Genomic DNA, 14,799 nt, shown 5'->3' with positions numbered 1-14,799 from the left:
CCATTCCGTGGAACGTGAGCTTAGGGTTGAAATGTGGCCATCTGGGATTGGGTTCTACATGCTGCGGTGCACAGACTCAGGATAATTAGGCTCACCATCGTTTAAACAGATTTACAGAACTGTGAGCATGTTGCATGTAAAATCACATCAGGGTCATTTGTAGAAAAAAATATATGTTTCCAATGCATCTAAGGGAGCAGCTTCTAATTAAAAAATGATAAACATCTAATTATTAAAAAATAGCTTCTGTAGACTACTAAGGTTCTCAACTTTAGTGTGCATAAGATTAGATGAGTTGGTTAAAAATGCAGGCCAGGGCCCTACCTCCACATTCTGAGTGGTCTTGGGTGGCGCCTATAAATTTGCATTGTTAATCACGGGCCCAGGAAATTTTGATGTGATAGGTGTGTGCTTCATGTAAGATCCTGCTCCAGTGACCCCAGAAAGTGAAAAACATTATCTATATATTAATAATTCATTTACTTAAAACCAACCCTTTAATAAGTGAGAATTTCTAAACTGAATATTCCTAAGAGTTCACGTACTATTGCCTGCTCTAAAATAATCCTTATTCTCATACTGTTAAGGTTTTTGTGACCTTGACTTGGTATAATCCTAAGTACCATCTCCCTCTACTCAGAACTAAAAATGGTATGTTGGACAGTCAGTCAGATGCATATTCTAATAAATGCAATCAGTCTACAGTAACTGTCACAAATGCCAAGAGGTGCCAGAGAAACTGATTTGCCCTGGAGAATTCATGCAACCCATGATTTCAATTATAGCGTTCTCTACAAGTATTTAGTACGTCTGCTTGCTGGATTTCCTCAAGAATTGCAAGTATTTAGATTAACTCAGACATCTGTATCTGTACCTATATCTAAGAGACATTCCCTAGTTATGGGGTCATAAACCCAAGGTTATTCTATAATGAATAGTTTTCTTCACATTTATATTCAAATGCTCTGAATAAAGAAGAGAAAATGTTTTAGCATTTTGCTAAGTGTAAAATTTTTTTTTTTGGAAAAAAGTCAAGAGGAAAATGGAAAAAAAAAAAACCTACAAAGCCAGAGCATCAGCAAGACTATTATCATAGTCCCATTAAGTCAGGCACCCAAAAAAAAAAAAAAAAAAAAAAAAAAGGCAGGGGGAGGGCGCTATTTGAATTCCTAAAATATCAACACATTTTATCCTGGAAAAGAGCAGCACAGAATTTTAATAAATGCTGATCTTTATCAGGTGTCTCCTATGGGCCAACCACAATGCTCTACGACACCCATTTAGTCCTCAGACAGTGAGAAAGGTAATCGATAATCCCCACTGACCCCTGAAGGTCAGGGACCAGGATCCCACATGTCCCATTTTTCTTGTCATTAACTCAATTCAAAACTCAAATTCAACATCTGCCAAATAAACTAGAAATGATAGTCTACAATGCTCAAATTCTTTCTAAATATTAAAAGTAAAGTTTCTAATGGTGTGGAAATCATAGCCTCTATCTAAAAATATAATGAGAAAACATGATCTGCACTACAATTATTAAAACTTAAGAAGGAATTCAGGGATCAGCTCAAATTTTCTGCTTTGGTGTAACACAAAGCCAGTTCCTAAATTATTTATGATAATCATTAAGATCATTAATAGAAAAGCACTCCTCCTGAAATTAGGAATGATTCACAATTATTTAACTTGATGATAAGGGATAGTTAGTACCTCAGTAGAACTAGTACTGGCGCCTGGTTTGAGACAAAGGTGACTGGTTTCAATTCACCCCTAGCCTGCAACTGCAGAAAGCAAAGGTGTACATATCAGACAATCTTTATAAATTTCATGCTGAAGTCACATGGGACAGACTACCATCTGATGAACTGGTGGCTCATTGTGAAATTGTAATTCATTCTAACAAGCTATAATGTCACCTGAGAGATTACCTTTCTTGCTCACAAAAGCTCGTTCAAGACATCTGCACTATGCCATGAAACTGACCAACCACCACGAAGTCCTGATGTAAACCATCTATTAAGCAAGTTAGAGGCCTGCTATGTGCCAGGCCACACACGGACAGAGCTGGGCTCCTGAAGATCATAGTTCTCATCGCCAAACTCATGCACACGATAGTGGCTTCTCTTCAGTTTTCCCTTCGAAACCAACACAGATCAGACCAACTGAGGTACCTGGAGTATCTAAAGCATGACGTACCTAAATTCCAAGTGCACCAGGTGTTATGAAAGAAACAGACAATGACACAGAATCCGGCAGTCAGCCACTCATGTGGTTATAATGCATTTTCCTGCCTGAAAATACTGAAAGCTTTAAAAAGTGATGCTTTTATTCATCGATGAACTGATACTAGAATTCATATATAAAACGGAAACTCTTTGAAAGTCTCATGAGAACACTACTCAACTTTAGGAATGAGCACCAGGAAATCAATAGGAGCTCATGTGCACTAATGCTACATTAGGCTTAGTTGATCCACATTTCTTGTGTTTATAAGACGTTGCACACAAAGCCACCATGTGTCCTTGGCCAATTCTAAACAGAGGAAAAAGACACATCTAAACGCTGCCAACTCAAAGTATTCAGAGCTCAAATCCAGTAACAAAATGAGAAGATAATTACGTAGGTGTCCAGCAGTGTTTTTGCTGTTTAGATGATAAAGACAGTACCCATCTTTTGGCTTATTTAGCATTACAGTAAAGCAGTATAATTTTGAAAATATAATTTTGAAAGCATTCTGGAGACCGAGAATCAACTAGAAGGGCGAAGACGGAAAAGGAGTAAGTATCTATGCTTTTAAAATACTAAAGGCATCAAAAATTCTAGTGATGAATGACTACTTAAATGTAATTTCTTCTTGATATAGGAATGATTCCTGATACCTATCTTTTAACAGAAAAGACTGAAATTTTCTTCACACTCAATTTATGTTTTCTTTAAACATGAGTTCTGCACACAGTATTAAAAAGAAATCTCACCAAAAAGAAAGTCTATCATAGTGACTCTACTACTAAGAGAAGCTGAAGCAGAATAAGGAAAAATAAAATGTATGGTTTATTTCTTTGTTATACAAAGAAAATGAAAAGTGATCCAAAACATCTTCACCCATCTCCCATGTCCTTCCTGACATAATGAGGACATACAAAATCAGGGCAAGCTAGATTAGGAGTCCAGCTCAGGGTCAAGTTTTTCCACTTTGATGACTATCTCCGGAGCAGATGCAGCAGCACTGGCCTGCTGGTTCTCAACCTCTGACTCCGACAACACTTCTTCCTTTATCTTCACGGGCTTATTACTGGCTTCCTCCTCTTCATCTGAAGATTCATCAAGCTCCCATTCATCATCTATGTCCATTTCAAATACTCTTACATGACGGAGATTTGAGCTTAGCTGGAGAAGAAAAGATCAAATAAAGAATCTTTAAATTAATGGCTGAACTAATAAATAATACGTAAGAAATCAAAATTTTGAAAAATGGTTTTGTATGAAAGTTATTTTCTATCGATTTACAACAAAATCACTAAACTTAGCCTCATTTGCTATAAAAGGATCTCTATATACAATAGTGACAATTTTCCTAATAATTGAAATCAAGGGGTGCCTGGTGGCTCAGTCGCAAAGGCATGAGATACTTGATCCCAGGGTCATGAATTTGAGCCCCAGGCTGGGTGTCAAGACTACTTTAAAAAATAAATAAATAATTAATTAACATCTAGAACTGTATTACTCAGTCAACTTTCTCAGAGCAAGAAAGCTACATAGCTAAGACCACAACATGTTCATAATCAATAAAAGTAATACACCATGAAATGTTTACACTTTCTGAAAGGACCTTATAGATCCAAAGTCACTTCCTCCCATTACTCTGTAAGTAAACAATCTGTAAATACTTACCACACAGGACACTTTGCGAAAACCATTCCCAGCAACATACTGTGCTTTCATACTTTCCAGTAATCGCCAATGCTTTTCAAAATGCATGGTACGTGTGGGAATAGCACTGCACTGTTCATCTAGCCTGGAGAAGGGAAAATGCAACCCCAAAATGAAAAGGCAATCTTCTCTCTGGTTTACAAGGAGGTAATATGAGGATCTACCATGGGTTTGATTTCTACCAACATTCCAAGTTCCAAAATAATTCTATCAGCCACTGTATAAAAGGCATTTTCCTATATCCTAGGAAAATACTGCAATTCCAAATAGCTAAAATGGCATCTTACTAAGGTTTCTGATTCCTGCTCAAGGAAAGCAAACAGATACATTTTTTAATTAGAGAAGGGACCTACCTACTCACTTAAATCTAAGAAAACTAAAGCCATCTCTAGAATTGGCTGTGTACCCTCCACTGGCTACTGAAGTCCTGATTCTGGGAGGAAACCAATAGAAGCAAATCTAAAATAACTAATTCTGTTATTAACTGGGGTTCAAGCTACCCTTAAAAATAGTACAGAAATCCCATTCACTACTCCAAATAATTCCCCACCTTATTTCACCTAATACTCTTGATTTATTAGCAAAGCAAAAGGGCAGGAGAGCTGTTGAAGCCAGTATTAAAAAAAAAAAAAAATAGTACTTCTGTCCAGCTGATTTTCCTACTGTCCCTCGTAAGCACTGCCTAGCATACCTAAGGAACCACAATGTACGATACACATTCAAAAGCATAGAACTATTTCGTCAGCAAGAGTTTCTTACTGATGAGTTAGTTACCTTGTGGAGTAAGCCCCCGTGAACTGATACTCTGAGGCATCCTCGCTGTTATACACTGAAGATAATGGCAACTGGACCAGAAGTCTATCTCTCCCTTCGCGCCCCACGGTGTCTTTCAGAACTACTGTTACGGTCTCATCATCATAGAACTGTGCATCTAAGCAGCTATAGGCGCTAGAAGTGAATGACGTTCTGTTACATCATAGATGATTGGGACAACTGAGAAAGTATTATGGTACCATGCAAAAATTTAATACAACAAAAAACAAGTGACATTCTATACTCATACACTGAAAATACATTATCAGTTTGCATTAAAATCAGTTACCAATTGCAGTGATTATTCACAAACAGAAGTAGGCCCTAAAAAACAGGTCACCATGAAAAAAGAAAAATCTGGGAGGGTGAGGTTGGTTCACAGTTTCAGAAAACTCCTGATACCAATAGTCAGGCCTTAAGGCTGTGGAAATTCCAGGAATGGCACCTTGTAGATATACTGGCTAAACACAACAGGGCTAACTAGACTGAGAAGTAAAAACAAGATTGACAGAGGAAAAGTCACAACAACTTGAAAGACATTATCATAAAAAACTCCTTTTATATAAGGAAAAGAGAATGAGAAAAGGTTTGGCCTGTGAGGAGTGTCCACTCCACAGCCTCAGGGATGACTTTGCTACTGTTACCCTTTTATATTCTTTTTTTTTTTTTTTAAGATTTTATTTATTTATTTGACAGACAGAGATCACAAGTAGGCAGAGAGGCAGGCAGAGAGAGAGAGAGGGAAGCAGGCTCTCCGCCGAGCAGAGAGCCCGATGCGGGGCTCGATCTCAGGAACCCGAGATCATGACCTGAGCCGAAGGCAGAGGCTTTAACACACTGAGCCACCCAGGCGCCCCACCCTTTTATATTCTAAGAACATCCCAGAGCAGTGACAATGAGGCCACCACACGTTACTATTGTTGTAACAACAACTTCAGTCACATGCCCCCTGGAACCATCTTGCTTTCTCAACAGATGGGGAGCTCGGAAGTATTAATCACAGGAAACCACAGTTATTTAAGTTCCTGAAGGGCAGTAAGATTCTATTCAATTGTTAAGTCAATCGAAGTATAAGCTATGTAAGCAATCCTGTGCACTCTGCTGCAAGCTACAAAGGCCTCCTAAGCGTAACATAATCACTGTACCTGAGTCTGACCATATTTCTATAATTAAACATATGCACATATCATTTGTATATGTATATAATCTCATCCAAACAAGATTCAAGATTTACCTTCGTCTCACTTTTTCAGTTGTGGCATACGTGAAGCTCCCAAATTTAATAGCAATTAGTCCATTACTTACAGATCTTGAAGAAAGAAGGGGGGAGAAAAAAGACTGTGGAACAACTTGGATAGCCAATAATCTAAATGCTTGAAAGAACATGATTGTCAGTGTTAGTATATTTACCTAAACAGCCAAGTCCCAGACCCAAAATACAATTATGCTCACTCTGCAAAACCGACAATTAATTTAAACCCCTAGACAGACAAACCTACATCAAAATTGCAACTTGTTTAAAATCTTAGTCACTGATACCTTATAAAATTAAGGACAATTGGGAACAACCAAATTATTTCTCTTCGGCCCATCTTGGGTCTCAAAACATCTCCTTCAAATTCAGATTAAAACCATCTACGATATTAATGATATTCTGTACGTGATTTATTTTTTAGAACTTTTACTTCAGATTCTCAAAAGAAGTCTCTACAGGCAGGCCTCTTGTTTAATGAAAGGCATACCAAACCCGAGGCTCAAATCCTTTCCATAAGGAACCCAAGCCACAGTTCCGAATGCTTCAAGTTCATGAGATACAATTCAGAGTGTTCTGCTGTTGTATTTTTCTTAATGCTAAAGAAATCCTACAAGTCACAACTACACCTGTACAAAATTAATAATCTAGAATCAAAAGGGATCATGAAGCTTGTGATTTGGCATTATCATCTTAATGATGTGAAATATAAGACTAAGAACAGTGCACCGGCAAGCCTAAACTCATAAGGTAGCTTAACTGAACCCCAAAATATAAGGGAGGGAAGCTGTACATTTATTACTAAAAATAATAAAATCTCACTCTCTATCTCAACTTTAGATTAATACTTACTGGGAAATATCAGTATGTCTCCTTAAAATGCACATTTTATAAAGTGAATCTTCTAAAATAGTAAAAAGAAGATAATGTAGATTTGAGGTTTTATTATTCCACCTGAGGAAAAAAAATTTAATGTCAAAACATGGTATTTAGCTATCACATCAGAGAACAAAACTGTATTGCTCGTATCAGACAAGAAGAAACACACACTTACAGAAAAGGAAATTTGAATAATCTGCGTGTACAGTCCTGACTAAAACAAAAGAAAAAAAGGTAAGAAAAAATTAAATTGGCCACTAAATTTTACCACCCAAAAAGTAAACAGAATTACCTTCTAGCATCCCTGTATAATGGAATACAGATTGCTTGATTCATCGATTTCCCAATGACATCCTAAATAAAATAGATTTTTAAAAGTACAATCAAAGCATTTACATGCACACAAGTACTCTACAGAAAGTACCTGATCTTCACTATTCAAGTCTAGTAAAAAACCATCTAGATCACCAAGCTTTCACACAAGAAACTTCAATGACAGTTCTAACAGCAAGGAAAAGAGACTGAAGAAATTCTGAAAAGTACACCAGAAAGAAGTATGCATAGAAGACTAAGAACACCCAGCCCATCCCCTTCTCTCATGGCATCTCACGGCATCTTACTTCCCTCCTGCAGCAGGAAGCTAGACACATGATAGCTCTCTAGCCAAGACTGTGTATAAGAAGTTTGTTCTAGGAACAAATAAAATAATAAGGATACCGACACTCCTAATAACCTTGTTATCTGTTTACTTCTTAGTTTATGTAAGAAACTAACAGTAAGAGGAAATGTTAGGGTGAACCCAGTGAACCTGCCATTTTTGTTAGCCAGAGGGTGAACAGCATTTCACACGGCTCGCCTCAGTAACTCTGACCGTTTACATAAGCGAACCGCATACTGTAGATACTCGCACTCGTCCACAAAGGTGTGCATTGCTTTTTCAAACTTACTGCTGGTTTTTGCAAGCACAGATCAATAATGTTCTCCATCCGCCTTTTCACAAAATGCAATGATTTTCGGGGATAATAAGGAAACAGCAAAGGACTTTCTGGTTTCAAACAAGAAGAGAAACAAAAACAAAACCACAAAGTTAGAGTAAACCAAATGATTAGGAGAAAATAATCTGTCAGAGGCAGCCCGTACCGCTCATCTGACAGTGGCACTCTCCCTGGCTGCTTCATTAGCCCCTCACACAACCTCACCACGAATGACCGTGGCCTTTTCCTCACCATCCCCTGCTGCCGGCCCACTAAAACCTGCCGCACCCACTGCAGGCTGAGGCCTAGCAGCTCCGTACTCTTTATTCTATTTTCCCCTACCCAAACCTGACAGTTTGCTTCTGCTGGGTATAAGAAGGAAGGGGTGATCTGGGAACCACAAGACACAATAAAATAGAGTTCATTCTCTACTCTTTGCCACAATGGGCTGACAATAGCAGTCCGGTATTGTTTTCGAAAAGTCTAATACTGAAAACAGAAACAAGACACAAGAAAACTAGTGCTGTGTAAATAAGCACTTTACTTTGCAAAAGGCTACTTTACCAGTAGCGAGTAATACATAATTAAGCGCTCAGGGGTAGCAACTATACGACATTCCATCCTGTTACTTCTATTGCTTACAACAGCTGGACAAAGTAAGCATCGCACTCTACAAATTACAGATTTAAAAAATGAGGCCCAGGAGGTTTGGGCAATCTGCCTGGGGTGAAAATGATAATGAATTCACACCTCTGAATCCAACCCTCGGACTCCCAGGCCCACCCTCTTCTCCTGAGCTCTTTAGGCTTCCCTCACTCCCAGCATCTCATATCCCAGCTATGCTGGACAAAGTGAGTTTTTTTGTTTTTTTTTTTAAAGATTTTATTTATTTGACAGAGAGAAATCACAAGTAAGCAGAGAGGCAGGCAGAGAGAGAGGAGGAAGCAGGCTCCCTGCTGAGCAGAAAGCCCGATGTGGGGCTCGAACCCAGGACCTGGGATCATGACCTGAGCCGAAGGCAGCGGCTTAACCCACTGAGCCACCCAGGCGCCCCCTTTTTTTTTTTTTTTTTTTTAAGGACAAAGTGAGTTTTAATTGGGTTAACATTTTAAGCTTCCCACAAGTGAGAGATGCTGTGGGAGCAGAGAAAGGTATCAGATCTTTGTCCCTGGTTCCTGGCACAGAGCATCTAAAACCCTCAGAATTTGCTGAGTGATAAGGGTGATAGGAACATCTTTTGGTGTAACAATGCAACTGTGGGTAGATCCCTAGATAGTTTCAGAATGAGCACTGGTCACCAGAGAGACTAAGCCCTGATAGAAGCCTGGACTTTCCAGCCTTCATCCCCCAACTACCAGGGTGGGGAGAGGAGCTGGACTTGAGTCCAATCACCAGTCATCAATCATTTAATCAATCCCACCCGCATAATGAAAACCCCATAAAGAACCCCTGAACAGAGGGCTTCTGGGTGCTGGGTGACACACCCAGAGCAGGCGCGGGGGCTCTGAGCCCGTCCCCCCATACCCTGCCTGCCTCTGCAGCTCTTCCACTTGGCTGTTCTGACTTGTGTCTTTATAATAAAGCAGTAAACCTAAGTGAAGTATTTGGTTTTGTGGGCCATTTTAGCAAATAACCAACCTGAAAGGGGGAGGGAGCGAGGGTGGGAACAGAAATGTAGGCCCCCCGGGGATCTAATCCTCAGGACTGAAGCCACAGAGGCGGTCTGGTGGGACTGAGCCATGGAAGCTGTGGAGTCTGGGTAGTCAGCATCAGAAATGAATCACAGGACACACAGTTGGTATCAGAATTGGTCTCAGGAGGAAAACCCTCTCATTTTAGTGTCAGAAGTGTTCTGAGTAACCACAGCTCACGTGACAGCACCCCCACTGCTCAGGAGCCATGAACTGGGCACCCAGCGCTCCACCTGCATTTACAGAATCTTCACAATGGTGTTTTGAGAAAACACCCTCATTTTACTGATGAGAAAACGGGCACAGAGAGGTTAGACAGTCTGCCCTCAGTCACATCACGAGAAGTCGCAGAGCAGATTCCAACCCCCGAAGCCCAGAGCAGCTACTTTCACCCATCCTACAGCCCCAGCACTCCCTCATGTACCCTGAGGAAGTACATGTAGCAAATATTTAGCACATAATTTTTGCAAAGTGCTAGAAAGAAGCTTAACGAAGTTTTCTTAACAGTTCCATAACGATGCGGCATCTGGGTGACACAGTCAGTTGGGCATCCAAGTCTTGGTTTTGGCTCAGGTCTTGAGCTCAGTGTCATGGGACTGAGCTCTGTGTTGGGCTTCATGGTCAGCCCCGAGTCTGTTTGGGATTCTCTCTCCCTTTTGCTCTGTCCCTCCTCACCACACACTCTCTTTCTAATAAATAAATCTTACAAAAAAGGACAAAAACCAGACACAGTTCCTTAACAAGAGTATTTCTTCACACTAGACTAAGAAATGATAATTAATGAACTCAAGCAAAACCTTGAGATGAAGTTAATAATACAAAGTGTTATCTTGGTTAAACATCATGCTCCTAGCTAAAATTAGGCCTTCCTGTTCAGCCACAGATGTGAGGAAAAAGAGGGTAGGGCCCATTTTTAGCCCACCCAAGTTCCCAGGACCAGTATTAGCCCACTCTCAGACAGGGCGCTGGTGCCACCACTCCTGGCACACTGCCATGAGCCCTTCTCAGGCTGGGGATGCATCCTGATTAAACAGCAATGAGCTGAGTCAGCTGTACCTTTATTCTCCCTCCTTTCAATAACTAACTGAATCAATAGATCTCGAGAAATACAAAACGTCCTGCTCTGAAAAAGAACTAACTGAATCAATAACTAACTGAACTAACTGAACTAACTAACTGAATCAATAGAGAAATAAAGAAATAGAGAAATAAAAAATGTCCTGCTCTGAAAAAGAATTTGAACTTCTAAGGTTAAAGTAAAAGGGCAACAAGCCAAGTTTTGGGCTTCAGAGAATTCTCTCCTTCTCCCATCCAACCTCATTCATTCAAATAAACAGAAACCAGAGAGAGTGGCAGAGGTCACCACTGAGTCGAGTTAAAAATTCGGGCTTTGAGGTCAGCAGACACCTAGCTTCATCACGTACCAGCTTGTGTGATTTGGGCCTTCTCTGATCTTCAGCTTCGTTATTAAGAAATGGGGATAACAGGTGCCTAGGTTCCTGGGGGCATGAAGAAAAGAACTACATGCTGGGGGCTATTACCCTAATGACCTAAGAAAGTGACAGGCTGTGATCAAATTACTCTGTGAGGCAAGCAAAGAAATACTGCTTCCAAAATATCTGCATCTAAAATAGTGAAGTTCTGATATATTTAGTGGTTGCTATTTTGTGTTGCATCCTGAATAATGTTGGATCATTTTACTACACCAACATTTCAAGATCCTAGAGAATGAAAAGCACAAGTACACAAAAAACCCCTACAATCTCAGGAGAATAGTTAAGCATCACTATGCTTTTAGGAGTTCACAAACAGGAATCAGCAAAAGACTTCTCTCACTAGCAGGCTGTGTAAAAAAATCCTATTTTTCTCATAGGGTACAAAACAGACAAGAGGAACTGAGAATAAACAATCTTACCCTATCACAGTTAATTTCAGACTGTTTTCTATCACAGTAAAGTCATATACTATTTATTTTGCTGTTTCTCTAATCAAAAACAATAGGCACAAATGATCTAAAGACCTGAAATAAATATTCAGTAATTGTCCAGCAACACTCCTAGTTAATATACTGGTCTCAAAGCAACTATAAACATGGCCCAAATCCACAAAGTTCATTAAATACCTTTAAGGTGGTTGCTATTTTGAAGAAAATCATACCACTGGTTTCCTTCTGTGTTAGGCGGTGACACGAGATCATCATCTTCATCTTTCAAGTACTAGAATTAATACCAAATCAAAATTTTAAATGTCATAAACAAAGGAGGAGGCTTCAAAGACTTATCGTTAGCATTATTCTATTTTAAAAGTGATTGTTTTACTGACAAGTGCTCTGAAATTGCACGGCTATTATTCCAAGTGAAGTGACCAAAATTCACTAAATGCCGAGCCATTTGGCAAGCTGCAAACTTCTGGAAGATCAGAATGCTATGGATGCAGAGACCACACACTGAGTTTAAATTCTGTGTTCCATTTTCATGAAGGACGTTTTAATCTTATGTGTGTATGTGTGTGTGTGTGTGTGTGAGAGAGAGAGAGAGAGATCGCGCATGCGCACCTATGTTATAAATTAATTTTAAAAGTATCAACTTGTCAATCTACTCTCAGACAGTAGTCCTCAAAGTGTGGTCGGCAGACCCCCTGGAGCCCTAAAGATGCTTCAAGGATCCATGTGGTCAATACTATTTTTATTTATCTTTATTTTTATTTTTTTTAGTATTTCTAGATTTCATTACACTGTTTTTATAATGTCAAAATGTTATTTGCCCTTTCAACTCTGTTGACATCTGCACTAAGGGTCAAAAGCACAGGTGGGGAAAACTGACGCTGGGAGGCAAGGTGGTGGTCTTAAGCCACACTAGTGGGCACTGTATTCCTTTTTGTTACATACTGACAGTTTCACTTATTTAATGAAGCTATTAAAATAATTAATTTTATTAAATCTCAACCCTGGAGTACAAATCTTTTTACTGTTCTCTGTGACAAAGTTGGGAAGTAAACATAAAGCACTTTGGTCAATACCAAAGTACAATGGTGACCATGAGGAAAAACATTTAAGAAATTGTTGTAGTTGTGGGGTAAGCCAGGCAATTTGTTGCTGTTAATGGAATTCCATTTTTATTTGAAAGAATGACTGGCAGATAAGCTATGATTATTTGTATGTGGGTATTTGGTAGATATTTTCTTGAAAATAAAGCAAACCTGTCACTTTAAGCAAAACAACTGACAGTATTTGCTGCCAATGATAAAATTTAAACATTCAAGCAAAAATTAAAATTTTGGAAAATCTGTATCTACCACTGTGTACTTGACAGCCATGGTACTTAAATATTTTCTGATGATATTGGTGCAGATATTCATAAATCTGACTTTTGGATACTGCATACGGAAAGATGTCAGCATTCAGAAGATCTGCATAACTCAGTGAGCCAGTATTTTCCAAATGACCAATACATAATACTACAAAATCATGCACAGGTAAAAGATCCATTCAAAGCATAAGACTGATGAATGGATTTTAATGTATCAGAGTATGAAAAGTTCACTGATGCAATTTTAGATTCCATATTAAAGGTAACCTTTAAGATACTATCTCTTATCAAGACTTGGTATAATATCAAAAAACATCCACAATTATCTGAAACAGCCATTACAATACTTCTCCCTTTCTAAAACCTATGTGAGGCCAGATTTTCTTTACATACATTAAACATAAAAACCCAACACAGGAGACGAAGCAGCAGCTATGAGAAGCTGTCTTCTATTAAGGCAGACAGCAGAGATTTGCAAAACTACAAAACAATGTCACTCTTCACTAAACTGTTTTTAAAAAATATAGTCATTTTTATTATAAATATTTATGTAACATGGAACAGTTAAGTGGAATTGCTGTTACTTTTAAATAATTTTGTATTCTGTTATATTTCTAATGCCTACTAATATCTCCCATTGATAAATAGCAAAACTCTTCAGAGTCTTCAATAGTTATTAAGAACATAAACGAGTTCTGAGACCAAAAGTTTAAAAACCGCTCCTTTTTGGTTACTTTACTAAAAGAAAAGGGCTGCTGTGTAAGCTAGCACTGTATTATTTTCCAGAAACTTTGGATAATAAAGACTAACATTGCTAAAGTTTTAGCATTAGTTTTAATAATTTCTTAAAAAAAGTAATATCCACTTTCAATCAAATGCCCATACCTGACCAACTTTTTCAACATTGAAGTATTTTCCTTTTCGGTTATAAAGGTCTGGAGCCTAGAAAGAATAAGCATAGTTTAGCTCTTAACTCACAGAAGAGAAAGAAAAAAAAATTCTTAAGCTTAATGAAAACGTTTATTTTTTAAGAGAGCTGTTAGTGGCAGTTATCTTTTTCTTCTAGGGATTGTATGACACACATCCAAACAAAAGTTGGATTTATAAAGGCTCTAAAATAAGTATTGCCATTAATTAGTTCAATAGTTTAAAAAGCACAGCTGCTAAAAATGTCAATTAAATTGGATTAAATGTGATTACTTCTCACCATTACCCAGGTTTATGGCAACTGTTTAACTCTTTCAAAAAAAAAAAAAACCAGCATTATAGAAATAACACTTTCGTACCTCATTGAAATGTTCAGTAAGAAATTCAGCAACAAATGTGATATCTTTCTGAGTCATCTATCAAAATCAAAAAGGAACAAAAGGAAAAACAAGTCAAGGAAAAAGAAAGCTTCCCCAAAGATCTTATATTATGTAATGATAAATGTGACTTTTTTTTTTTACTATCTACTAAAAGCCATGATACAAAGAGGCAAAGTTCCTTCAAAGAAACATCAATAGAAATCCACAAGATTATGCAATTGTGAAAATATGAAATCCTGAAGCTCTGACAAGCATGTAATTAAACATTTTATACCCCTTTTTCCAATCAGCTAATCCAAGAGCTACAGGATTCCTTATGGCCTGGAGTTGTTTATTATTTTAGGCCTTGTGCTAATAAGACTGTGTCCAGGGTCCCTGCTCTGGAAGAAGAGCCTACGTCCAGAGAAGTCACCTCGACTTGAGTGAGCACCTACAACTCAACAGTGGTGCCTGCCTGGCGGCTGGTCTGCTGCTTGCAGCGACCCTGCATTCACCCCAGCCCAGTTGTTCAGCCCTCACAGAATTATACCCGGGGATTACACCCAGGGCTCTCCCCCGATAACAGAAACATTTTACTTCCCCAAACAAGAGTGGTCTCAGCGAAACAGCTAATGTGAACCTCCCTGGTTTGTGAGGCCAGTC

At 38.6% G+C, this 14,799-nt stretch overlaps 1 protein-coding gene across 3 annotated transcripts in view; it reads right to left on the bottom strand.

The window, feature by feature from the left end:
* Positions 1 to 3,031: 3,031 nt before the first annotated feature.
* ANAPC4 (anaphase promoting complex subunit 4) overlaps positions 3,032 to 14,799 on the bottom strand; it is a 45,587-nt gene continuing 33,819 nt past the window's right edge. For 2 of the 3 annotated variants that reach the window (XM_047719035.1, XM_047719034.1), the window contains exons 19-29: positions 14,137 to 14,193; positions 13,736 to 13,792; positions 11,665 to 11,758; positions 7,825 to 7,922; positions 7,170 to 7,231; positions 7,053 to 7,091; positions 6,851 to 6,952; positions 5,981 to 6,055; positions 4,708 to 4,881; positions 3,895 to 4,018; positions 3,032 to 3,390 (exon numbers count right to left, since the gene is read on the bottom strand). In XM_047719035.1, the coding sequence (XP_047574991.1) occupies positions 3,163 to 3,390; positions 3,895 to 4,018; positions 4,708 to 4,881; positions 5,981 to 6,055; positions 6,851 to 6,952; positions 7,053 to 7,091; positions 7,170 to 7,231; positions 7,825 to 7,922; positions 11,665 to 11,758; positions 13,736 to 13,792; positions 14,137 to 14,193 (1,110 nt within the window). In that variant the 3' untranslated portion in view covers positions 3,032 to 3,162. Of the gene's footprint in view, positions 3,391 to 3,894; positions 4,066 to 4,707; positions 4,882 to 5,980; positions 6,056 to 6,850; positions 6,953 to 7,052; positions 7,092 to 7,169; positions 7,232 to 7,824; positions 7,923 to 11,664; positions 11,759 to 13,735; positions 13,793 to 14,136; positions 14,194 to 14,799 lie in introns of those variants that run through there. The other variant, XM_047719036.1, reaches the window with a different exon arrangement.

Source organism: Lutra lutra, chromosome 2, assembly GCF_902655055.1.
Source record: "Lutra lutra chromosome 2, mLutLut1.2, whole genome shotgun sequence".
Taxonomy (NCBI): Eukaryota; Metazoa; Chordata; class Mammalia; order Carnivora; family Mustelidae; genus Lutra; species Lutra lutra.
This window is presented reverse-complemented; position numbering and strand designations above follow the sequence as displayed.